Source organism: Mercenaria mercenaria, chromosome 6 (genome assembly GCF_021730395.1).
Source record: "Mercenaria mercenaria strain notata chromosome 6, MADL_Memer_1, whole genome shotgun sequence".
Classification (NCBI taxonomy): domain Eukaryota; kingdom Metazoa; phylum Mollusca; class Bivalvia; order Venerida; family Veneridae; genus Mercenaria; species Mercenaria mercenaria.
Window position 1 is genome coordinate 18,957,959 of NC_069366.1, and position 27,535 is coordinate 18,985,493.

Here is a 27,535-nt window from a genome sequence, read left to right on the forward strand (position 1 = left end):
AGTATATTTCTCGATTCGAATTATTTCACTTAATGAGAATTTCATAACGTTATGCAGTAAAACCTAAAATAAAATGGAACTTTATGTGTTTCAAACGTCACAACACGTCTGACGTCATGGCCGTTTACGCGCGTCTGATTCCCGTGCTTAGATTAGAATTAGTTGCAAAATGCATATCTCAACGTAATTAAGCATAAAATAAAAAGAAAATTTATTTGTTTTTCGTGAATATAGGATATCTCACCTCGAAGTGAGAAAATGTTTACACTTTCATTCGCGCTACGCGCTCATGAAAATATTTGAAATGTTCTCACTTCTAACTGAGGTATATTCCATATTCACTCAAAACAAACAAATACTGAACATACATTTTAAATACATTAATACAAGCAGTATATACATACTTTATAGCGTCCAATGTGAAGAATGTCTCAAACAAGTAGGGTATATATATAGAGAGAGCTATATATATATTTTAGTTATTTTTAAACAAAAATCCTATTGTAATACAGGAAGATGAAAGAATATTCAGACACAGGAGCTTAGCTATTTAAAACAGTCAATATCTTTTGTATAACCTGTTGGGCATTTTTGTAAAATTTTCATAGCTCAGGGTCCTGACTAACAGGCTCTACCTGCGCCTCTACTCAAAGCGAACTATATTGTAAGGGATTGCTGTTTCATTTGCAAACAAAATATCTAAAATAGTTATAAGACAATGTTTTTATTTTTACTGTACCATTGATCATTTGTTTCAGGTATCAGTGGCCGGTATGAATAAAAGATAATAGATACGGGATTCAAATCAGAAATATGGGTAAAATGTCTTCTTTTTATATTGACTTTTTATTTCTAAAGATTTGTAAAGTAAGTGATATAATAACAGTGGTCTTTGCAACACATGCAAAATATACCTTCCAGTTACAGCACGTTTTAACATCTTAGTTTGGTTTGAGAGGTGTGCATTTATTATAATTTTATACATTGTACTTTGAAAACAAATTCCAAGGGCGATAAAATCTGTAGGGAATAACCACATCCAAAGAACGCACTCTCTTAACCCTCACCATGCTGGACACAATTGATCCTTCCCTTGCGACCAGTTTAGATTATGATCAGCCTGCACACCTGTGCAGTCTGAACAAGATTTGCACTGTTCGCCATTTAGTCAGTATATTTTTGGAAAGCACCCCTTAGAACAGTTAACGGTACTGTCCAAATTGAAAGATGGACAAGTTCATTATAGAAATTTAGCAGGATAAGTGTTAAAGCAAAACATACTTAAGTAAAAGACATTTGCTTGATATTAATTCAAGCAGTTGAAATTTTATGTTACTAAGTTAGAACTGCTTTGAAAATCATATTAAGACAAATTTACATTCATTATTATTTATGTTACGAGTTTTTGTAAAACAGTTTTGATATACTATATTAACTAGTTTATATTAATTTATTTTAGCTCGATTGTGATGAAAGCTTAATGCTTATTTGAACCACTGTCAAGTCCTGCAAAAACCAGTACTGGTGTCATTTGAGAGGTCATGGTCGTGACCCTAGTGGGGCTCGAACCCACGACCCCCAGGTTGAGCGGCCGACACCTTAACCACTAGACCATCGCTCCCCCTTATACTATATTAATTATTTGTCTTTTCTTTACATTATGTTTGTTAGCGTCTAAAAGCGACGGGAAAAGGAAAAAGAAAATATGTTACTCTTCAATGGAACAGCCTCCACTGATCAAACAGCTGAAGGGAATACTGTCCGACTACCCAGATGGAGGTCAAATACTCAAGGTAACTGTTAAAGAAAATCTGAATTGTGCCATATTTGACATACCAAACGTTGCTAGATTATACATCTGTTATCAGTTTTGTGTGCTTGCTATTGATATTCAATGTTTTGTTATTCATATTGTAAACTTTGTAATTGTTATTCTATATTTCGTTATTCTTTATATGATAATTATATTCAATATTTCGTTATTGTTATTGTATAATTGTGCGTGTTATTCAATGTTATATTATTCTTATTGTAAAATGTGTCATTTATTAGCTCACCTGAACTTTGTTCAGGTTGAGTTATTACTGGGTCAATTCGTATCCGGCCTATGCGCCGGTCTTGCGAGATGAGGTAAGCAGCAAATCATTTATTTTCGCGATATATATTCGGATAAACATTTGATATTCTGGTAAATACTTATAAAAGGAAAAAACAAACCACAAAAAAAATGCTAACTTATATGGAACAGGTCACAATACAAAATCATAACAAATTAAAGTTTGTTAATTTTTACTTCCTGCGCACGTAGCCGGTGTACACCTGTTGGTTCGTTTAATTTTAAACCGAGGAGAATTACTTTCTTTTCGTTCATGTGACAGGCGTATCCCGGGTTGGTCCACTATCATAAGGTTCTCCCTTTAAGGAGCCACTAGAGCCAATTATAGAAATACCTTTTAATGACTTTTTCTCAAGAGCCGCTCCTCAGATTTTCATCAACCTTGGTCCGTAGCATCACTGTATGGACATCTACCAAATTTGTTTATCTTGGGGAGCATTGTTCCTTTTAGGGGCCGCTAGGGCAAAAATAGAAAAACAGACTTTAAATGACTTCTTATCATGAAGCGCTTGATTCAAATGGTGTCATTTGACCTCTTTTCGGAGCCACTAGAGCTAAAGATAGAAAACCTTTATCGACTTCGTCTCATTAACCTCTAGATGGATCTTCATCAACCTTGGTCTGTAGCATAACTCTAAGGTTTTCACCCAAATTTGTTCAAACGGGGGTGCTTCGTCCCTTTTAGGGGCCGCTAAAGCTGACAACAGGAACACTTTAAACGACTTTTTGTTATGAACCCCTCGATGGATCTTCAATAAAGTTTGTCTGGAGCATCAGTGTAAGGTCCTCTCCAAACATTGTCCAAATCGGGGTGCTTGGCCACTTGCAGGGGTCTCTACAGCGAAAAATGAAACAAAAACACGTTTAAATGACTTCTTCACATGAATCACTTGCTGGATTTCATCAAACCTAATCTGTAGCATATGTGTAAGTTCCTCAAATTTGGGCGCTTAGCCCCTTTCAGAGGTCTCTAAATAAAGAAACATTTTAACGACTTCTGTACATTAACTTCTCTACTTGATGGAGCTTCATCAACATTGGTGTGTAGCACCCTCTCAAGGTAACTCCCAAGTTTGTTCAAATGGGGGCAATTGACCCGTTTTAGGGCCCACTAGAGCTTAAATAGTAAAACAAAAAAAACTTTTAAAACGATTTTACTCATGGAGAACTTGATGGATCTTCATTAGACTTGGTTATAGAAGGTCCTCTCCCAATTTTGTTCAAATGAGGACATTTAGTCCATTTAGGGGTCGATATAGAACTAAAAATATAAGTACTTTTAAATACCTTCTTCTCATTAACCACTCGATGGATCTTCATCAAACTTGGTATGTAGCATTATTATGAGGTCATCTCACTCTGTTATAACTGGGAATTCCTGGTCCCTTTTAGGGCTCACTAGTTTATGCTATATACAATTGTTACCATTCATGAGGTCAAACAGTCATGGTCAGCTGAGCGACTCATGTCAACTATGGCCTTCTTGTTATGTGTCTCTTGGAATTGTTATTTTATATCTCACTATTCTTATTGTCTGTTTAATTTTAATTTTAAACAAATTAATATCAAAATAATTTACTTTACTTATTTCAGGAATTGATTCAAAATGCCGAAGATGCCGGTGCCAGTGAAGTGAAAATCCTTTACGATGGCAGGAGAATCAACTGCGACATAAATGAAGAAACTCCAACATTCACAAAATTCTTCAAAGTAAGCATTAAAATATTACTTACAAAGTGACAAGTTTATAGTGTATGGAAACATTTCTTTTATATAAATAACAGAGGTAACAAAATGCTCTTGCATATAAACCTGAAATATTTCTACAGTGCGAACGATTCTGTCAAGAGGCAGCTATCATTTTTACATTCCAATGCTTCATTATTATTGAAGTAATTATAAAACATTTTAGGGTCCGGCACTTTGTGTATACAATAATGAAGTCTTCAAAGAACACGACTGGAAGGGTATTAAAATGATATACAGTAGTATGAAGGAAGAAGATCCACTTAAAGTTGGCAGATTTGGATTGGGATTTAAATCTGTTTTTCATATCACAGGTAAGACACCCAATTGTAAAACATCTTATCTAGAATCCATTAACAATGCAATGCAAGAACTTTACTTCAAAATCATGCTTCTTTTAATTAAAAGCAGAGATAATTATAATAAGCTTTATATACTTGTATCATGATATTTCTATGTATACTAGTACTAATTGTGTTTGTATCTTGATATGATGTTCAAACAAAATTTAAAGTATAATAAAATATTGACTGTATCTACGGATAAATAAACAGCAAGCATCAAGCTGGATCATATAAAACAAATTTAGACCAGTCAGCTCAATTTCAGTAGTTATGAATCTGAATTCATTTAGCAGACGAATTGTTCTTTTAAAATTTGAAGATTATCCATGTGTGATTAGTGGCAAGATGCTACTTTTGATTGACCCTCAAAGATCTGAACATTCCATCAACAAGGTCAATGCAATGATTGAAATGAGCGATGTAAGAGGCAATGAAGACGGATTAGATTCGGAAGCATTTTGGACAGCATTTGATGGAACATTTGGATTATGTAAGGACATTGTCGAAGACGGGTACTTTCCTGGAACTGTGTTTTGGTTTCCTCTACGCGAGATAAAGTCGGAACTTTCTGAAACACTTTATGACGAAGACAAAGTTATGACTTTATTTCAAGGTTTTGAGCCGGAAGCTTCGAGTATTCTCATATTCTTGAAAAATTTAGAGATGATATCTTTAAGTACACGTAAGAGCGAGAACATTGAAAAAACAGAAGAAATAAAAGTTGAAATAGAAAATATTTCCAAAGTAAGACAGCAAAGAAGAGAGTTCAAGACAGAAATGGACAGTCTCATTTCAGGAGTTACAGATAAAGACGTATCAAATACGATACAGATGAATGTTTGTTCAACTGTATCAGAAAAGTCGGAACGTACCGAATGGTTGATCGTGAATTACTTCGTTGGTTCAAGTGCATCATCAGAATTTAAAAGACTTATCAATGATTCTACTCTGGGATATAGTCCTTACGTGGGTGTAGCTATTCCTTTGAATCAACACGAAAAGTCTTTTGCAGGGCATATATTTTGTTTCTTGCCATTACCAAGAGAAGGCATACAGCTGACCGGACTACCAATACATGTAAATGGATTCTTTGCTTTAAGCCAGAATCGCCATCATCTAAAATGGGAAACTGATGAACTACATGGCAAGAAAATAGACGACAAGTCAATACGATGGAACCAGTTTCTCATTAAAGATGCCTTACCGAATGCATATTCTAAGCTAATCGAATCAACAATTCAGATGTCAAATGATTGCAAGAATACGGAAGATTCCATTGAGAGGGTTTACAATTGCCTGCCTCGTTCAAGCAAAACTGCGAAAAGATGGACAGTCCTTGAAATTGAACTGTTTAATCGTTTGAAGGGAATGCAGTTCCTGTTCAGCGAGAGCAAAAATACCTGGGTTTATCCTACTCAAGCCACTTTTGCAACTTTTCGGTATTTGCCGTCTGATGTCAAGTATGTCCAGCAGGCAGTAGTAAAATGCCTATCTGTAATAGGTTGTAGTTACGTTAGAATCCAATCACACCTCTTTGACACTTTGGTAACTCATATTCCGGAGCTATGTGATCTCAATTCAGATTCATTGGCCACATTACTTCGCAAGAATACGGCTTACAAAGAAATGTCAAAATCTCAGAAATCGGATGTCCTTTTGTATTTGTTTTCCTTTGAGGAAAAATATGAGAATCTGAAGGGGATTGAGCTACTTCCAGTTTCTTCAGGTGAATGGAAATGCTTCCATGAAAAAGAAAAGGCTATCTACTCGTGTCCAGAAGAAGCTGCAAATATTTTCCCAGGATTGGAAAATCGAGTACTAGCAGACTCGTCTTTGGTTGGATTTGATATATTCAAACATTTGAAGAATATCGCTGCCAAGGGTAAGCTTGTGTACCTTTCACATAGTTAGTAAGCAATGTAAAAAGTATCATTCTTTGTTATATTTTATCGGTCGTTGGTTTAATTTGATCCGTTAGTGAAATAGTTGTAAGCCTAGGAGTTATTTCTAAGGAGAATGTGTTAGATACGGACGAGATGCATGTTTTAAACCAACTTATTCACAGTTGAATAGTAAAAGAAATATTGATCGACGAATAGACAGTAACTGCTGTTATTCTTTTAAAAGGGTTTCGACATGAGTCACTTTAGGTAACAACACTCAAAACATACTTGAAATAAATCAGTAACGTATTTTGCGAAGTTTTGTATTCGCTTAGGATTAGCAACTGTCAAATAAAATCCAGTAGAATACGTGAATAACCACGTCTTTTACAGTTTCGGAAATACATAGCCATTTTATTTTGACTAATTGTTATTTCCGTTTCATTCATTTCAGGACTATTTCAAATAAAAGATGCGACCCCCGTTATTATCGCACGGCTTCTTAAAGCCACCTTGAGTTACCACATTAAGTCAGGCACTGACGGGCGTGCCAGGTTAAATGAAACTTTAACGATATCCTGGTTGCAGAATGTCTGGCAATTTCTGAAAGATGTAGAAGATATTTGTCTTTTCGACAGCACTGATATTGTCCCAGTCTTGAGAAGAGGTACATGGGAGGCACCACAGATGGTTGATCTGGTAAAACTATCTGATTTTCTCGTTCTGAAATCATACAAGGACGACAACTTGCCTGACGGGGTTTGTAAATGTTTCGAAACACTCGGTGTTACCATTTTGCCAAGTTTGCCAGCTTGGATTCCTAAAGATCGAATAAAACCGCTTATATTTTGGCCAACAGAGAAAGGTGTTATCCGCTTATTCCAAGCGTTGCATTCATCCAAAATTACTGTAAAATACGTTTCACTCTTTAACCAACGCTGTACATGGAACGATAAACAGGAGTTGGTGTCCTTTCTTGTCAAATGTCAATTCCATCTCTCAAATAATACCGCTGTGCGATTTCTAAAACAATTAAACCTATTTCAAGCGGTGGATGTCTTAAACGGAAACCGCAGTGATTCTTCAGTTTTAGAATGTGGAAGATTTATTAATTGCACAGAGTTTCCAGAAAATGTCCGTCTGCCTTACAAATGCTTAGTAGGCAGTTCCGATGCTAAGGTGATAATGAAACAACTCGGGGCAGAGGAAGTTAACCTGGAGTGCCTAGTTAAAGAAACGCTCAAATGCTTTATAAAGAGAAGTAAAAAGCATCAGAAGTTTACAGTGGATTTCATGGAATATTTCATTAGCCGATTCAGCCTGTTTGAAACAAATAGTGAAATAGTAAAAGCGGCTTCGGATGTATCATTTCTTAAAGCCGGAACGTCTTTGAAAAAACCTTCAGAATTATTTGATCCATCTGAGTTGACTTTGCATGATTTGCTACTTGAGGAATTAATGCTACCTGAGAAAATACTTACCGAGAATGACATTCAAATTCTAAAGGTTCTTGGATTGAAGAGCCAAGATCATATTACCGCTGATATAATTCTCAAAGTAGCGATTTCTTTGGACAGATGGACGAAAGAAGGTACGCATGACAAAGACATTCCCATCAAAGCTAATGCCTTTATGAAAATCTTAGCGTTAAAACAAGACAGGCTTAATAACAGAACCAAATCCGGAAAGAATCTAAAGACTTGCTTAAACGAACTTTACTGCATTCCCTTGCAGTCAAGCAGAGTGTCATCATATCCAGCCTGCTTTGAATGGTTTTCGCAGCAACTCCCTCTTGCAAAGCCAAAAGACGTAAGAGAGGTTAGTCTGTGTCACCTTATTGGTGGAACGATGCCAACAACACTCTGTACTTCAGAGCAGTTAAATAAATGTTTCCACTGGAAGGAAGCTCCTCCCATGATTCAAGTACTAGACCAATTAAAGATGGCAACGAAGTGTTATTCAGTGAACTGTGGATCCATGGTAATGCAGTCTGTTAGGCCTATATACGAATTTATACATGACAGATTAAGTTCGATGCAAGAGGATGACATGAAAATGCTCTCAGTAACAGATTGGATATGGACTGGCTCCTGCTTTGCTTCGCCAAAGAAGACAATTATAGAAAGACACTCGGACGATCTAGATTTGCGGCCATACTTCTATACATTACCTGCAGAATTTAGCGACATGTACAGTTTATATATTTCTTATGGTTGTATACAACGACAAGATACACAGGTTTTATTGGACACACTTAATATAATACAGCAAACTAAGCACGAATCAGATGAACAGTTGAACCAGGATAGACAAACTGTCCGAAATGTCCTTGAAAAAATAGCAGCATCTGTCAAAGAGGGGTCAGAATTTGAAGTTTCGAACATCTTAATGATGGTCTGTGACAAAAACCCAAAATCATTGACTCTACTTCCTGCTTCGGAATGTACTTATAATGATGATCCTACTTGCTGTTACGATGACGATGACAGTGTTCACATTGTACACGAAATGATTCCTGAAAGTACAGCAAGAGCTATGGGAGTTAAATCTAGAACGCAAAAGCTTTTGTTTGAAGCTGAAGAACTAGATATTCAAGAATGCGGCCAAGAAGAACAACTGACAGCGAGAATACATTCTCTGTTAGAAGGTTATGCCGATGGTCTGTCTGTTCCAAAAGAACTGATACAGAATGCAGATGATGCTGGTGCTTCCGTTGTTAAATTTCTCTACGACGAACGTCAAAATTGTCATTGCAAGCAAAAGGTTTTCAGTGAAGAGATGAAAGATTTTCAAGGACCCGCATTATTTGTTTACAACGATAAATCATTCACGCAAGCAGATTTAGACAACATACAAAAGCTGAACGGAGCAACAAAACTAAATGACCAAACTAAAATTGGAAAATTTGGTTTAGGCTTTTGCTCTGTGTACAATCTAACTGATTTGCCAAGTTTCATCACAGGTTCAAACGTTATTTTCTTTGATCCACATAAACGAAATCTTGGCCGGGTTTACAACAGTGGACGTAAGGGTCTTAGATTTAAACTTCCAAACAAAACATTGTCTACAGGGTTTTCAGACCAATTAATGCCATATAATGAAATATTCGGATGTAACATATTTGATGAAAAGTTTACTGGGTTAAACGGAACACTATTCCGCTTTCCACTGCGAACAAAGCAGCAAGCGAGGGAAAGTCAGATATGTTCGATTCCTTATACGAAGGATGAAATGAAACAACTACTGGAAATGTTTATCAAAACTGCTGGTAACATGCTTATATTTTCACAGAATGTTAAAAAACTAGAAATATTCCATATTGTAGAAAAAGACACCACCGCTTCTAATATGCAACTAATATACGAAGTAGAAAAGACAACCTGGAGAATGTATCACGGTATACTTGAGAAAATGAATCAGTCGGTCTTGGCAAGGGTTCCAGAAATAATGAAAAGTGCAAAAGACTTTCAGGAGATTCATAAGACGGTAGTGAAACAAACATTGGACAATGCTGCCCGTAAATCACTTTCGAATTTTGACGATTTCCCACAAAGCTCAACGACGACGACATGGTTAATTTCATGGGCGAAAGGTGAAGGACAGTCAATGGATATGTATAGAAAATTGTCAATGAAAGGGGCAATACCGCTTTCAGCCGTAGCGATACCTTGCGATATGTCTTGCGATATGCAAGATGGAATGATACCTTGTATGTTAGATGATCTACAAGCCGGATTTTACAAAGATGGCCATGCATTTTGCTTTTTGCCTTTGCCAATAAAGACCAAACTGCCTGTGCAAATCAATGGCTGTTTTACTGTTACATCTGACAGGCGTCAACTTGTTTCTCACACTGAAGATGACAAAAACAGTACAAGCAATGCCTGGAATAATGCTGTGATGGAAGATGCTCTTGTAAAAGCACAAGTACAGTTGCTCGAGTTACTTGCATCCACAATTTCTAAGAATGACAATAAAAACAGTTATTTTGACTTTTGGCCTGACAAGTGTTCAGATATAGCGTTACCTTTTAAAGAGTCTTTCTATAGGTACATCTTCAAAAGAAATATCAAAGTTTTTCATGATAGCTATACATGGTTTTCATTTCAAGACGTCATATACCTTGACCCACAGTTACGGAAAAGCGCTATTGGCAATCTTGCATTCGAGGTAGTAACACGTTTTAAGCCCCGACCACAGAAAACGCTCGTAGACATGCCAGAATTTGTTATAAACGCGTTAAAACAAAGTAACAAAACGAACGAGAAGAGGATAAAATCATCTAAAATAGGAAAAAGGAAATTGTTCATGTTATTTTTAAAAGAAATACATAATCCATTCTGGCAGAATCGGACAAATGATCGCAATAAACTGATTATTGCAGCATTGTACAGTTCTAACGAAGAAGTACGCGCAACACTGATAAATACTCGATGCATACCAACAGAGCCGGATAATATATTGCGCAAGCCTTCTCAGATTATTCATCCGAAGTCTGAGCTTGCTTTGCTATTCCATGTAAATGAAGGTTATTTTCCACTAGATACTGAGGAAATGAGAAGTGATGAAATTCTTACGATTCTGGTTACACTAGGCATGAACGACAAAAGACTTTCCGATAATTTTCTTTTAGATCGATGTGAATCAGTAGCGAGAATAGCTAATGACTGTTGTAGCTGTTCTTATGACAGATGTGTAAATGTTTTGGGATACCTTAGCCTTACTAACGTATTAACACATTTACAAGACAAAACGAAAACCTTAAAGAAAATTAAGGACATAAATATGCTTCCTGTTTTACCTCGCCCAAAGACATGGTTATTTCCATGGAAGTCAGAGAGCACATGCTGCGATATTATTGTGTTTGATGCTAAACAACGGTGTGATCAGCACAAAGGTTCTGGAAAGCCTTATATACTCGGCAAGCCGAATTCTCTATATCAAGATAATTGCAAAGATTTTGTCGGGATGGTGGAATGTATAGCTGACGAAGGTATCATTAGCAGTTTAAAACCCAGAATCCAACGAGGAAGTCAAGATATTGTCACCGTTTTAGGTATCAAATCCTTAGAGACAGCACCTTTACACGATATTGTAGGACAGACGGAGCTGTTAATAGAACAATACAAAGAACCAGATCTACAGTATGATGAGTTACAACGAATTCACAGGAAACTCTTTGATCATTTTGAAGATATAATGAAAGCTGTAACGGAAAATTCTGTGAGTAATCTCAATGCATTGATAAGCTTAAAAAACAAGAACGTTGTGCTGATAGGCAAACATTTGATACATACATCAAAAGTTGCTTTTGAAATGAAAACAGAATGCAAACCATTCCTCTATCGTTTGTCTGAGACTGATATCGTAAGCAGAAAATCAGTCTATAAATTTTTAGGTGTGAAAACCTCTTTTGATATTGATGATATATTAGAGGTGATCAAACAAAAACACATACACTGGGGCGAAAACATTGAAAATGATATAGAAGAAATGAACATTTTATTGATTTTACTAGACGATTTGATGACCTCTAAAGGAAATTCATATGCCGAATTTCCCGACAAGCATGACTTGATACTGGCACCTGACAACCATTGTGAATTGTATCCTACGTATAAACTTGTTATAGAAAATGAAGAATTTGAAACAAGCGATTCAATGAAAGTGCTACACCCAAGCATTTCAGCAAAACTTGCTTTTCATTTAGGTGTAAAAGCAAAAGAGGAAAGATGTTTTGAAGATATGTCTGTTGGAATATCATTTGGACAGAGAGAAAAATTAGAGACAAGAATTCACAATCTCCTTCAGGCTTACCCATGTGATTCGAGCATAATGAAAGAGTTGCTGCAGAATGCAGATGACGCAGGAGCTACGGAAATCAACTTTATTAAAGACTATAGGGATCATTCAACTGACAGAACGTTTGGTTCTCCATTGTTGCAAGGACCTGCCCTTTGTGTATTCAACAACAGTTCCTTTACACAAGAAGACATAGTTGGTATACATAATCTAGGTAAAGGCAGCAAAAGCCAGGATCCCACAAAAACCGGACAATATGGTGTTGGATTTAATGCTGTATACCATCTGACCGACACACCTTCGTTCTTAACTAAAGGTCCTGAACTAGATTCTGGCGGAAGACTGTGTATCCTAGATCCTCTGTGTAAATATGTTCCTAAGGCAACTGAACATAAACCAGGTCAAATGTGTAAAGTCGATCTTTTGAAACGAAATTTTCCAAATTCATTGCTGGGTTATTCTAGTGAACAACTGCTGAAAACAGAGACAGGGACTGTGTTTCGCTTTCCGCTGAGGAAGGCAAAATCTGGTTTGAGCATTCAGGAAGAAGTTAGCACAGAACAAATGGACATTATTCTATCTGACTTTATCAAAGAAATGTTTCATGCATTAATATTTTTGAAGAATGTGAGTTGCATCAAAGTGTCCAATTTAACATCTGGAACACTTGTTGAGGAATACTCCGTGAAAACAGAAATATCACAGAATGCCGCTTTGAGTAAACAACATTTTCTTGAGCAAGTCCAAAGCCTCACTAAAGTGAACAAAGAGGATAAAAGCGGTAATTTAGATGTGGAGCCGTCTCATATAATGTATGAAATGCAAATTGAGGATAATGAAAAAGTAGAACGTTTCCTAGTGGTACAGATGTTTGGTTTAAAATCAAATAAGGACATAGATGAAATCAAGGTCACATTTCAAAAGAAGCAGTTTGGACAAATTCCCCTTGGTGGTATAGCTTGTCCTCTGTCTGGTTTATTTGTTAAAGATACTAGTTTACCGGTTAAAAAGAAGAAGACGAGTCAAAACAAATTGTCGCAAACACAAACTTCAATCGCAGATGAACAATCCCATTTTAAAGGCAAAGCATTCTGTATACTGCCTTTACCTATTCATACTGGTTTTCCAGTTCATATTAATGGCCATTTCATCCTTGACCACGAGGCCAGACGGGATGTGTGTAAAGATGGAGATGGAAGAAGATGGAATGATTTCTTAATGGAAAACAATATTGTTCCAGCGTGGCATTTAGCAATTGAATATCTTCAAAGTAGCATTGAATCGGCAGTACTAAAAAGCTCAATCTTGTATCGGATGCATAATTGGGTAATAAAACCGTACTATGATAAATTTCCAAAGCATGACGATGTTCACGACAGCATTTGGAGAAACCTTCTCAAAATGTTTTATGTACAAGCCGTTGAAACGAAGTGCAGTCTATTTCCACTTATAATAGACAGATGTTTTCAAGATCTGAGTTACACTGAAGCCACTGAAGAAAGTCCGGACCCTCAAGCAAGCCAGAGATTTTGTATCTCATGGACATATGTGAATATGTCAGAAAATTCGTTTCAAGGGGTATTCGATGATATAAAATCATATTTGAAAACTGTGTATTCGGACTGGAAAACTAAACAGACGGAAAGTATTGCATTAGGTAACATTCTTAGAAATCTTGGAATGCAACTGATAACATCTCCTTCTTTTATTCTGGAGTCTATTTTAAAGGCAGAAATAAAAGACATACCGACGGCTTCACCAGAGTATGTGGTGCACTTTTTAAAGTCTTTTGATAAGGACTATGAAGGTCATTGTGATATTGGCAACATGGGAGACAAAATAGAAAGTACGCGCTTTAAGACGGAACATAATCTATGCCGTATATTTAACTACATAACGTTATACAAAGAATATACCACTGCCCTCGACGGTCTACCAGTTCTGTTGACGGCTGACAATGTATTGAGAGTTATATCAAAGAGCGCAAGTGTATTTGTGACACCGTACTGGAAATTATTGAAAGACACCGGGCAGTTGTTTCTACATGATGATATACAAGGTCTTATCTTAGATCGAGCACTTTTTGATGCCGGATATTTCAAAGACTTTACGACGAATGATTTCCTTAAATTACTTCCTCAAAACTTATCAGTGAATGAATTTGGTACCGGAAAAATTGTTACATTCAGCAAAGTTCAAGACATGCCACTGTCAAAAGAATGGTTAGGAGAGTTGTATGATTTTCTTTGTGACCGGGCAGCTAATAGTTCATACACAGGGATAGATTATGAACTATTTAACAAAAATCTTCAGTTGCTAGGGAACTGGTCATTCTTACCGACACAGCAGAAAAAATGTGCATATGCACTAGTTCCATTTTCAAAAAGCCACCATGTTTTTCACTTGACTAAAAGCTATGAAACCGATCAAATAAAGTTACTGCTCAAAATTGATTTACCACATATTGACAAAGGTTCCTTCAGTTACTGCAGAGCTTCTCCTAATGCAAGATCAGCTCTTAAAAGGTATGTTGCTACCCCAGAAAATCCAACGGCTTTACTTCATTGTCTTATTGCTCATAGAACAGATATAGAACAATGCAAGGACCTATCCAGTGAGGATGGAATTGTAATCTTGTCATTCTTTGAAAGACATTTAGACTCAATTGCAGAAAACTGTGAAAATAATTCAGCGAAAGATCTGCTTAAGCAGCTGCCATTTTATTTGACTCTACATGGAACTTTAACAAGCCTTAAAGAGGCTGGTAGACTTCTGATATTGCCATCTGGAATACCGTTAGATGGAATTAAGGAGTGGGCTTGTAAATATAAAACAACACTGATCCAGAAGATAGAAGGATTAAATAAGCTTTATAAGTTCCTAGAACTGAAAACATCCAGCATTTTGTCTATTTATGGAGAAAGTATTCTTCCAACATTTGGCGGCATTTCAGAAAAGCACTGGTTAGTTCATATAACGTATCTTAGAGATAATCTACGGAATTGCTTGGAGTTTGATGCTGAACAAAGCGAAGTAATACAAAAATTGAAACACCTAGCTTTCATTGATAGCAATGGGAGGAAAAAGAGGGTCAGTGAACTTTACCTTCATAAAAATGAGGTATTTTTGCAACTTCTTGATGAAACAGATTTCCTCCCAGAGGAATTGCGAGGACAGGAATGGGAAAGATTTCTTGAAATACTTGGTTTAAACGCGATTGTAACTGATGAACTGATGCTTCGTTTTGCGAGGGAAATTCAAGCTGAAGGTCTCAATATTGTAAGTGATCTTACTGAACAGAAGTCCAACTCACTGGTTCAAAGTTTACAGCACCCACCAGAGTCAGGATGGAAAAAGAAAACGTTAAAAGTACTAAAGGATATTCGTTTTGTAGTGCCACATACCATTGACAGTTTTATGTCTGGCATATTTCGACAGGTAGACAATGCATTACGTCTCATTCCTTTTAACCAGAGTGTTTCTGCGACAGAGAAAAACATAACATTGTGCTGGAGCAGTGTTTGTCTTATTCCGTCTGATGTATGTGAAGGTCTCAGTCAAGCAGATCGTTCAACGCTTGGTTTACTTGAAGAACCTACCATAGGATCCGTCGTAAAACATTGTCAGAATATATGCGAACCTATGAAAAAAATGCTTGAAGACAACAATATTAAAAATACCTTTGTAGCCACGCAAATGTTTCATTTGTATAACTTCTTTAATTCACAAAAGACAGATGTAGCATTGTACCAAGAGCAACTACAAGTTGTTCCAATTATTCATCTGTATGAAGAGACAAAAATGTGTCCATCGAGTCAGATTGTTATAGATTTGCAATCCATTGGAGAGGTTAAACCATATTTGTATCGAGCACCAGTACATTACGGTATGTATCACAACCTATTTGAAAAGTTCGGGTCCCAGAAAACCGCTTCTTTTGAGCACTATATACGAATTTTACAGCAAATTAAAAATAAAGTGAAAGACGACCGAATGACTGTTTCAGAATTGCACCTTGTGGAGAGATCGCTCCGTAACATGGTTCAGTTATTGGACATGACAAAAGAAAACAAAACAGAAATTGACAGATTGTATTTACCCAATTCAAGAAGTATGCTTGTAAATGCAACATCACTGACTGTGTCAAATAACAAGCTCTTAGAACGGAGATTAGATAAAAAAGTTAATATTGATTACTTTATGGGATTTCCGGCTTTAAAAATAGACATCAACGACCCTGTCCCAGTTTTCAAACGTCTACCGGACCATTTGCAGCCTTCATTTCTGACAAAAGTTGTCAGGGAAGTCATAAGTGAGGATAAAATGCAAATTCTAGAATGCAGTAGAAATGCAAGACAAATTGAGAGAATTTTTCATGCAGATGAGTTTGCGAATGCTATATGCCGCCTGGTGAAACATCAAATGACATGCAGCGAAATGGAATTCACAGAAACGCATGCATCGGGAATTAGGAAAAAACTATTAAGTGTGCATGCATTAAGAGTTGAAGGTTTGCAGACCGTTTTGTATTATCGTGACACTATCGTCGCCGGATCAGAAAGACGCAAACTCTGTTTCCATCAAAGTTTCAAGGAAGAGGAGAGTGATCAAATCAATTTTTATTTTCTCGATAACGAGGAGGATGATGGTTTGAGAAATTTGATTTCTTGTAATGACGGCCTAGCTGAATTGGTAGATGTATGTACGAATCGCATCTTGGACAAGTTTGCAATGAGAATTGTTACAACATTGATGTCTATTTCAGACTTTCAGAGGTTTTCAGAATTTCTAGATGAATCAAATGTTGATGCTTACGATGTTTTGCAAGGTCGAGTTGGATCTATTTTTCCGAAGCCTGGCACATATGTTGAAAGCAGATTTCTTCCATTTTTGGAACAAGGTATACAACCGTTTGAGGAATATGAATTTGAGAGTGTAGCAATGGAGTTAGAAGACGCATTGGATTTCGATGAAAACACAGACCAGGAGCCTATATTTATATATGTGCATATTATGCAAGAAATTAAGATAGATAACATAACATCAGATATCAAACGAGTGTATGTAGTAGATACCGGCGATCCATATAGATGGTCAGAGACTGTACCGATTTACCGCCTATACAGATTCGTGAGGAAAGAAAATCATGGAAGCGAAGTTCAGATGTTTGATGAGGAAGCTGATTACAAGTTACCACTTGACGAAAATTGTAGAAGAATAAGAGCTATTTTGAGGGATGCCAAACAACTTCCCGAGGAAGAATGGAAAAAAATAAAAAGGCGTCTACTGTTAAAATGGCATCCAGATAAAAATTTTGGAAAGGAGGTGTATTGCACAAAGGTTTTCCAATATTTGAAAATAGTTATAAGCCGTCTGGAGAATGGTGAAGACATTGGAGACGACATCGATGAAGAAATGAAAAAAGGTCCATCGGGGCCCCCAACAACAGATTATTATAAGAACATCAACAAAAGAGCACGAAAACACGGAAAGGCATTCCGTGACAATTTTGAGGATTATAAACAGTCATACAGACATAAATCAAAGTCTGAAGATAGAGAAAATGTTAGAGATCCAAGAGAAGCAATTAGATGGATGCGGCAAGCAAAGAAAGACTTTGAATCGGCAGAAGAAATGTTTTCTGTGGTACAAAGTATCCCAGGATTTAACTGGATATGTTATACTTGTCACCAGGTGAGTTTTCCTAGGATTTATTTCCCGCAAAGAAAGATTCTGATTAAACTGATTTCGTGTTCTACGAGCTCTTGTTATATTAACATGACGCTGGTGAATTATTGTCTGGTTTTAGGAAACTACTGAAATTGATACAGAACAGAACGAGGTACATTCTTCCATTTTGAATTTACTTCATGTTAACCGCCAACTATATAAAGAAAGTAAATTACGATATTTCACATGTTCTACCGATTTCCCATGTTATAATATATTTCGTTCGATACTCCGATCTTTTTCTGTGCCCTGTGAAACATATCATGGATCGTTTACAATAGAAAAATCGCAAAAATCTGCCTTTTGTATTTGTCACTATTCTCTTCTATTATTCTACCCTTTTTTGAAGGACATGTATGATGTAAAGAATAGTAAAATAGTTGATATGCATCAACTCTTAATATTGATATGACTACTTTTTTGGCGGGTTCAGTGCTACGCCGCCAGAGTTATAGGTCACACGGCTTTTCCTGGTGGAAGGAGCACAGGTGTCACTCAGAGTGTTAAATAAAGCATAGGAGGGTGGCAGGATTAAATAATTATACTACTAAATTTAGGTCCGCTAGAAAATTAAATTGATCTATTCATTAAAATACTACGTTAAAGTGTCACGTCTAACTTAAAGAACAAGTAAAATGTAGGTTTCTTTCTGTTGTTAGTAGTGTGTAGACGTGTACATAATTCCCATCTACAACATTTTCAGGCCTCTGAAAAAAGTCTGAAGGCAGCATGGTTTTATAAAGACGCTAATCTGACACCGAGATCAAGTCATTCTCTCATTTCACTAGCTTCTGGCTTAAACAAGGAACTCCGTGAACAGGTAACACTTCTTTGATTTTAAGTCGTTTATAGTATAGCCTTTATTAAACCAAGTAAAAAGGCGGTTTAAGTATTTGACATGTTGCGATAGTAATAAATATGCATGTGTTTTTCAAATCAATAAATTCGTAATGTCTTTTCAACAGCTGTTAAGAAACAAATTACCATTTGCGTTAACTTCATACTGAATCAATGTGCCAATTGAATTTTGTTAAGTTTCTAACCAATATAATTATATAAGCGTTTCCCTTAACCTTTACGTAGTTAGTTTTTAAAATTTCAAAGTTCTTTAGGTCTTTTCTCGCTAAATTTTCATTAACACATTATTTTACTTTCAATATATCTTTTACAAATGATTGATATTTCGTTGAGGTTTCAATCTGTTGTCTGTATAGGCTGTATAACAGTCGTCTTGATTCACGTGACATGTTAAAGTTGCTATACACATTATCAGAGCGCACAGTTATCTAAGAAGTCAGAACTATTTGGCACGTAATGAGAGATGGAAAAAAGAAAAGAACGTCACATTGTTTGTTTCAGCACAGATCACTGGTTTTGTTCATTGTTTCTTTTTCCATTCTCCGCCTTTGAACACATTTGCTTTATTAATGAAGGCAGCGGATTTTGTAAGAAATGTCTGCTTCGAAAGCTACTTTTCTACTGGTCACTTTTAATAAGTCAATAAATCTTTATGCGTGCTTGTGCAGGGAGAAGCAGCTAGAAGCCGTGCACTTGATGGTTGTTGAAATATTTTTAAGATTTAGCATGTTTAGCTGCTGTTCATAGCAAAATCCTATCGTAACACCCACTCTCGTGTCTCTAGTGTTCATAGTAAAATCCTATCATAATGTTTCTAGTATTCGTTGTAAAATCTTATCGTTATACTGAACTGTCTCTAGTTTTCATAGAAAGGTAATTCATTTTATTTATTTTGTTAGTTTAAAAGTCGCATCGACACATTTATAGGTCATATGGCGACTTTCCAGCTTTAATGGTGGAGGAGTAACGTAGGTGCCCCTCTGTGCATTAATTAATCAAGAGCGGGCACCTGGGTAGAACCACCGGCCTTTTGTCAGCTAGGTGGATGGCTTCCTCACATGAAAAAATCAACGCCCCGAGTGAGGCTCGAACCCACATAGGTGAGGGGCAAGTTGTTTGAAGTGAGCGACCTTAACCACTCGGCCACGGAGGCCCCTTCATATAGTAAAGTAAAGTCCTATAGTAATAATGTCTTTAGTTTTCATCGTAATACTGTCTCTAATGTTAAAAGTAAAGTCCTATCGTAAAAATGTCATTTAGAGTGTATCGTAATACTGTCTCCAGTGTTCATAGCTATATCCTATCGTAATACTGTCTCTAGTTTTCATAGAAAAATCTTATCGTAATAACATATCATTAATGAGAGTCCTCTGAACTTAGCAACCACACCTCCACTTTCAAATTCCGAGAAAAGTCAATATCACGGTGCCCGAATAACAGTCAGGCTGTATATCATTTAAAAAGCTATAATAATTGATCATTTCATTGATAAAGAAGATTTATCGGCCTCTTATCTATTTTACTTACAAAACCTGATTAAGCAAGTGTAATTTTTGCAGTTAAGAACATGTTATAGAAAATATTTTGTCATTTTTTGTAACCCTCTCACTGGCTGTTTGATATAAAGTGTTCCAAGTTAAGTATAAATCTATAATGATACTTTGTTTGTTGCTAAGCTAACAAATTCATATACTTTGTTTTTCCGTTGAGTTATAAGATGGTTGCTTAGAAGAGTAGGGAATAATACGTTTGTAGCGTTACATACAATTCATAGATAAACTAAAGATAGACCTGGGTAGATATGCTGTACGGGAGAAACTTTATCGTTTTACAATCCTAACGAACCTACAAACAATACATTAAAGAAAACTTAATTTCAAATTGAAATTGGCAAAAGATAGAAAAGGTTAACGCATCTATACATTTAAAATACTTTAGGGGAGCAGTGGTCTAGTGAATAAGGTGTCGGTCGCTCAATCCAGGGGTCGTGTGTTCGAGCCCCACTGGGGTAACGACCATGACTTCTCATATGACACCAGTACTTGTTTTTCCAGGAAACGGACTAGAGAGTGGTTTCATTAAGCTTGAAGCTGTCATCGCAATCGAGCTAAAACAAATTAGTATAAACTATAAGTAAACTAAAGTACTCATTGCAGTCACACAGCAAGATACTATTTCTACTTTTTGTTTTTAATGCAAGTTCAAATATTTATATATTTAAAATACATAAAAACTGTCAGAAGAGACATCGCACTCGCTAGACTAATTTGATACTGACAGTGAAATGAACTATGCATATATGAGGATATTAGATCTGTGAAGTGATCAATATCCCCGGCAGTACTTGCTTACTCATGCACATCCAGACGTCATGGTGATCATATGTAGCAGTTTCATTGAAATCCCTTCAAAATCTTCCGTTCGGATGGGAGTATGGATGGCCCCCACTTCGTTCATCTCAGACAAAAATAGGTCGCACACATATATACTTATAATAATGTAATGATGTGAAACACTTATTCTGATTTTGATTCAAATCCATTCATACCAACAGAAATAGGAGTGTATCAAAACCAGAAATTGCAGATAAAAAAGAGCATAATTCTAGAAATATTAGTGTTAAGTTATTGGCCCTTAAGTCATATGATGTGGTTGGTGATGGGGAACATCTGTTTCTGTTATAAACATTTCCATGGAGTAATAACAGAGATCCATTAAAAGTGCATCAAAATCTGAACATAGACGCGGACGCCGGCAACGATGCCGACACAAAGGTAATTAGGATAGGTCACCAGGTAATTCTAATAATCGAGCTAAAAGTAAATGATTAGTCTGATATAGTCTCTTCCCAACATGCCTTAAACTGTATTTCTGCATTTAACATTGCATAATACATGGTGTCCCAGACGTAATTCTGCACGCACGCGTTCATGTTTAAGTACGAAATTGCATTTTGTAATAAGCTTCAGTTTGTCCATTTTGTCAAAATGTTCACATATCAGATATACTAGTAACTGAAACTGAAAATATGTAAACGCTGTTTTACCATGTAAATACAAATCTATTCCTAGTCATTTAACTAGAATATCACACGAGCATTCATTCATGTATTCATATTTGTCTTTCAGCTCTATCTGATTTTTCAGCTTCAAATTAGGGGCATGTTCTTTCGTTCTTTTCAATAAATTATACTCAGTTCCCTAGAGTCTTGTTTAATTTTTGTGACACAAATCAAATTGGTGTCAGATTAAGATAAAATTGTTGATCAACATTCATTTATAAGTAACTATTTCTATGCTTATCCAGGTTTTGACTGTTTCGGGCATCTTGAAGGAAATGAAATGGGTGTCTGATTAAGATGAAATTATTGATCAACATTCATTTATAAGTAACTATTTGTAAGCTTACCCATATTTTAACTGTTTCGGACATATTGAGTGATGACTGTTTAACGTAAGGACGAAAAAACGAATATAAACCACACTAACTAAGATATTGTGAAAGCATGCTAACCTAGATATCATCGGAAAACCTGAAATGCATAAAATCATATTACGATCAGTATTTAATTTTAGGCTGCACTGCTAGAAAATCGACTAGGACAGCATACAAGGATGCGATATCCAGATTCAGTATCCAGACCGAAGATTCCGTCAGATATTTTTGATGAAGCTGTGGCTAAATTCTCTATCGAAGTGACACGGAAAATAATAAAACTAACTGAAGAATACATACGCTAACAGTTTTGTTTAAACTGTTTACACAGATATAACTGTTTGTTAAAAGCAGAAAAAAAAACTTAGAGAAATTTTCAAGGAACTATTTGATTGCTAACATTATGCCATATCTATATATTGAACGTTTATTAACATGTTTACATTGTTTGTTATTTTAATTATTACATTGCGAAAAATAGCTTTCTTACTCCTTGCTGGGAGTGAACAAAAATGATATGATGTATTATGTATGTGCACTATTTTATTTATGTTTAAGTGCATGTTTCTTTGTCATCTTAAAATGTTTGTTTAGTTTTATCATAGCGAATGTCACATTTGCACATTAGAGTTTGAAAGTACACTATAGTGACTGTTTGATTTCCATTTGTTATATTTGTGGACAGTACTAATACATTATTCAATATTTTTTGTCAGCACGAATTGATCTTATCCCTTTGTCGACATCAAATCGAATGACTTCGATTAGATTTCATTCATTTAAATATTTACAATTTATTAAGTGTAGAACAATAAGATACAAAACGGCATACTTATTGTTCAACACTTGTGTAAATTGTAAATGTAATTTTCAAGAGAATTGCAAAGAAACCTGCAAAAAAGATTAAGTCATTCTCTTAAAGATTACTACCTTTCAATACCATTATTAGGATGTATTTGTACTAAACCCCATTTGATATACATAATAGACAAGTCGATAGACAAATACAAAATGTTTTTCGGATGCGGACAAAGTTGTTACATTGTCTTATTCAATATGGAAATGTTGTGGACGGTCACATGGTACAAATGGGAATCACTGATTGGAAGAGAAAAATAGTATTATAGAATAAATCACATCGTATTTATGTTTAACATGAAACTTTACTGTTATTATCTTTATAACTATCATTTTTATAATAATAATGATAATTATCATTATTATAATTATCAGCATTATAACTCGTATAATTATTTTATAGATCATATATGTTTACATATGTTTGATTGAATTTTGTAGTTTTGAAAAGTGATTTGTTTTTTAAGAAAAATATCCATGTCCAATCTATGAAAGATTGGTCTGCTTGCCTCAGTTACAGTATCATGGAGAGTCTAAAACAGTTTAACCTTAACACGTATTTTAGTGTTGTTGAAAATCATATGATACTTTTTCAGAAAACACATGCTTAAGTTAAGAGTAAGAAATTGAAACCGAACGTTTTAGCGACATTGATAGAGCGAACAAATATGTTGTGTTGAAATGAAAATAGAGGTGTTAGAAATAGATACCATCGTAATTTATCTTGATCAGATAAAGATTGTATTCATTTGTTTAATGTCGACTCGGAATTAGAAAAATAAATGATAAAGTAAACTACTTTCAAGATGCTTTAAACTAAGAAGCAATACCCATGCAGCATGACTGTTTCTTGAAATGTACGTGTCATTTAAACAGTAGTTTGCTTTTTGTTCATTCTAATAAATATGTTTAAATGTTTGTCACTGCAAAAAGGTGTATGTTTGTATGTGTTTAAAAGCATGTACGGTTGCTGATTCCTATTGACGAATTTACATTCATACTTTTTTGAGATATTGCAGATACGAACTACAATTTGTAGTTGTAGTTGTTCTTGCATTCAAGTCATTTCTATGTTCACTTTTTGCACAATAATTGCATATTTCGTATACGAAACGTTAGTGACCAACGTTTTGGCATAAATATAACTGTTTGTTTACGTCTCAATGTTCTGTTTTGTTTTTATAAAATGTACATATAATATTTTATTGTTATCAGATACTAGTACTGAAAACATGCACATATAGAATTCCTATGTATATACAGGCCTATTTACCCTTATCATCTTTTTAACGCATTGTGTTATCTTCAGAATATCAAAGCATTGATATGATAATATCTTTAAAATAACAACAGACTTTTACAATAGATTTTGCTAACATTAAATCTGAAAGACTATTTTTGAATTAGTCAGCTTTTTGAACAGGCATTTTTGTAAAATAAGATAATTTTTGTTAGGAGTTTTGATTTAAGTTCAAATCATTTCGACATTTAACTGTGATAAAGACTTAAATTTCCTCCGATGCCAAGAACACAACATATTTACATAGCAGAATTATATTACACTATTATACACAAACATTTACAGTAAATTATATAATACAGATCTATATCTATATATATGCTTCAGAAAGAAAACTGCATTGCTCTCATTTACTAAACATTGCGAAAACATATGTGGACTTGAAATATCAAAACTATATGAGTACAAACCGCGCATTTCTACGATTCATTGTACTGTGTATAATATAGATTAAACAATTGTACTTTTGGTCTTCTTTGGCCGAAAGGTTAAGATCATTGGCTCCAAATTACGTGTTCGTCAGCGCTAGGGGTTTGAAATTCTTTTAATTAGAACAGGTATATAGTGTTTGATTAAAAGAAGTTTACATCTTCAGCTTACAGATTTAGCTTTTGATCTTTTTCTGTATATATTTTGAAATGTTGCTTCGTGTATAAAATAAATGTTACATGTTGTTATAGTGTTACACATGGATTTTGAAAGTATATTGCATGATATTTATTTACTTTTTGAGATATATACTTTTGTTTAATGAGAAGTAACTTTGAACAATCTGTAATTTGCTTCATGATTTATGCAGCTATACATATCTAGTGTTACCTATTTCTGTAGCCTACTGCTGACTGTAAATAACATTGGTGTCTGTATATATTGTTCGTATATCTGGATCAGTGCTATTATTGAAACATTAGAGGCTGATTTATAATGTTTATGTCATTGATTTATTTTGCGTGTCGAAACCATGTAGAAATTGAACAAAATTTTGTGTACTTCTTTACTTGAAATATTGAATGTGAATATATATTTGTCTTAAAAATTATACGTATGTTTAAATTGTAATCGAAAGAAAGTGCGGCTCAGGAGGACTAAATGTATCATGTTTAGAGGTATTTGAAGTGCTCAGTCTGTTGTATCTGTCTGCTACAGTTTCTGTTTGTGGAAGGTCTACTTTGCGGTACGTGACTCTGACTATGTTTGTTGTGCTCAATTCTTCTAAAGAGTTTCCTCTTACTTTATTGTAAGAAATATAGGGATAGTGTATATAGTGTGAATAAAATGAACTCTGATTATTGTACATGTTGTTATGACGTTTATTTTTTTGTTTTAAAATGTTTCATTTTATAACTACTTTTCATCTGATGCGTTTGTTTCGTTGAGGCACGCCTAGTCTGTGTTCAGACCCTATGTTTAGTTCACAGGAGATAACTCCTGAGGCTATTCAAATTTTGTATAATCATGTCCCTTTTCTTCTCAAAACATACGTCAATACTGATGAAATCAGAATATATAAAAGAATTATTTTTTCTAAAACAAAAAGATTATCTAGTCGGTATCTAGACTAAGGCACGCCTTACAGGTTATCGTAGTTATGTAATTAGAATAATTTATTTTTATATGGACACACTTCACTCTGTTGGTTGAGGCGGGTACTACACATTATAATTATCTATTCAAAAGTAGTATGCTTTATGTATTTTAAGGATAAACATGTGTTTAAATTTAAAGGAACATTTCATCATCATATTGTAAAAATAGTTGGATCATTTCTTTTTCAAATTTCTTTGTTTTGTTTGCTGTCGTCCATGATGATGTTATCAACTATACCGCGTATGTTATTATATAATACCTAAAGGCAAGTAGTTCAAGTAAACTGCATGATTTGTTTTACTATGATTCGTTTTGTTGTTTTGATTTTATATTTTATTGTTGTTTACTGAGTGGTCATATTTATTTGTCAATCTAATTTGAACAATTAAGTGATACTGTTTGCTTGAGTGTACTTTTGCAACAAAATTGTCTTGTTTGATTCGCGAATTTGACATTGTTCCCGAGAGCCGAGAATACGCAGAATTCTTTGTACTTAGATACTCTAATTATAATTTAATATGTATATATTTTGTTTCACAAAATTATTGAACGCCTGTTTAAAAAAAAATAGACAGTAGAGTAGAATACTCAATGACGAATCAAGGTATTGAGGAAACTTGGAAATAGTACATACAATGTTATTTGCATTAGGTTAATTTAAATTTCTATGTTTTATGTTGATTTGTTTTTTTCATGTCTCATATAACGTTTTTTTCTATAATATACGTTTGTTATGTTATATTTGTTATGAAAAACAAAACATTATTATAAAATCATAAGGATATACCAATTAATCCAGATTTTTACTTGAGGCGCGTCTTATTTTATAGAATAAGTATGCTTTTATCGCGTGGGATTTGTTATGAAACATTATTAAATCATAAGGATATACTCAACTCATCCAGATGACTTTGTTTAGTTGAGGCGCGTCTTATTTAATAAAAATTATGTTGTGTTACATTTGTTATGAACTTTTTTTTAAAATCATAGGGATATACTCAACTAATCTAAATGTTTAGTTGAGGCGCGTCTTATGTTGATATTAATTATTAATACAAGGACTGATTAGTATTATGTTTCATTTACTTTTTAAAAGTTCATGTTGAATTCCAATCATGTATAATAAAAATAGGGATATACTCAACTATCTAAGATGAGGCGCGTCCTATGTTTATATACATTTAATTTATTTATAAATCTAATTTTAATTTTTTGATACAATAATTAAATGAAAGTAACATTGATGAATAGGGAGCCCTTTGCTTGTATAAAACATACGTTGTTATTGAAAAAGTATTAAAGTATTGTTCTGAACGTATAATTATGTATTTGACTGATACAAATTATATTTAGTGTTATATCTTTATACGTCTGGTTATTCTGCATTCGTCAAAGTCGATCTTAGGAATAGTATACGTAATAACTAACATTATACCAACAGCAATCAAGGTATGCACATAAACTAAAGATTAACCGCATTCTATGTTTTATGTAGAAGAACTCTTAATCGATATTGGAACTGTCAATAAAACAATCTTGATGATTCACCTCCTGAATAGAAATAAATAAGTAATCACACACGTTTTCATTTTATATGCCTCCATAAAACTAAAAAAAGGTGCAGGGTGTTAGCCCTGACTGTGTATGTATGTGTGTTTGTCTGAACGCCAGTCCTTACGTAGTACTACGTACGTAGTGTTTGTTTGTTTGCGTGTGTTTGTGTGTTCGGCAAATCGTGTCCAGCCAAGATATGTTTCGTCAGTTATTTGATCTCAAAATAAATTAGCACAACTCTCCAACATAGATGATATGCCGCGTGCAAGACCCTGACTCCTTCCCTGCTCAAAGTTCAAGGTCAAACTTGTAGTGGTAAGAG

General features: G+C 34.8%; 1 protein-coding gene across 1 annotated transcript; it reads left to right on the forward strand.

Moving 5' to 3' along the window:
- The first annotated feature begins 1,676 nt into the window (after positions 1 to 1,676).
- Positions 1,677 to 27,237, forward strand: LOC123549493 (sacsin-like). Its single transcript, XM_053545294.1, has 7 exons — positions 1,677 to 1,793; positions 3,710 to 3,826; positions 4,029 to 4,176; positions 4,526 to 6,088; positions 6,544 to 17,585; positions 18,325 to 18,441; positions 22,055 to 27,237. The coding sequence occupies exons 1-7, from the start codon at positions 1,719 to 1,721 to the stop codon at positions 22,217 to 22,219; spliced, it is 13,227 nt and encodes a 4,408-aa protein (XP_053401269.1). The 5' UTR covers positions 1,677 to 1,718; the 3' UTR covers positions 22,220 to 27,237.
- The last annotated feature ends 298 nt before the right edge of the window (positions 27,238 to 27,535 follow it).

Bases quoted from the DNA above. Each gene is read 5' to 3' on its own strand.
- LOC123549493 (XM_053545294.1), top strand. From the start codon at position 1,719: ATGGAACAGCCTCCACTGATCAAACAGCTGAAGGGAATACTGTCCGAC. The intron at 3,827-4,028 runs GTAAGCATTAAA...AAAACATTTTAG, and splicing joins CATTCACAAAATTCTTCAAA to GGTCCGGCACTTTGTGTATA. The intron at 17,586-18,324 runs GTGAGTTTTCCT...CAACATTTTCAG, and splicing joins TATGTTATACTTGTCACCAG to GCCTCTGAAAAAAGTCTGAA.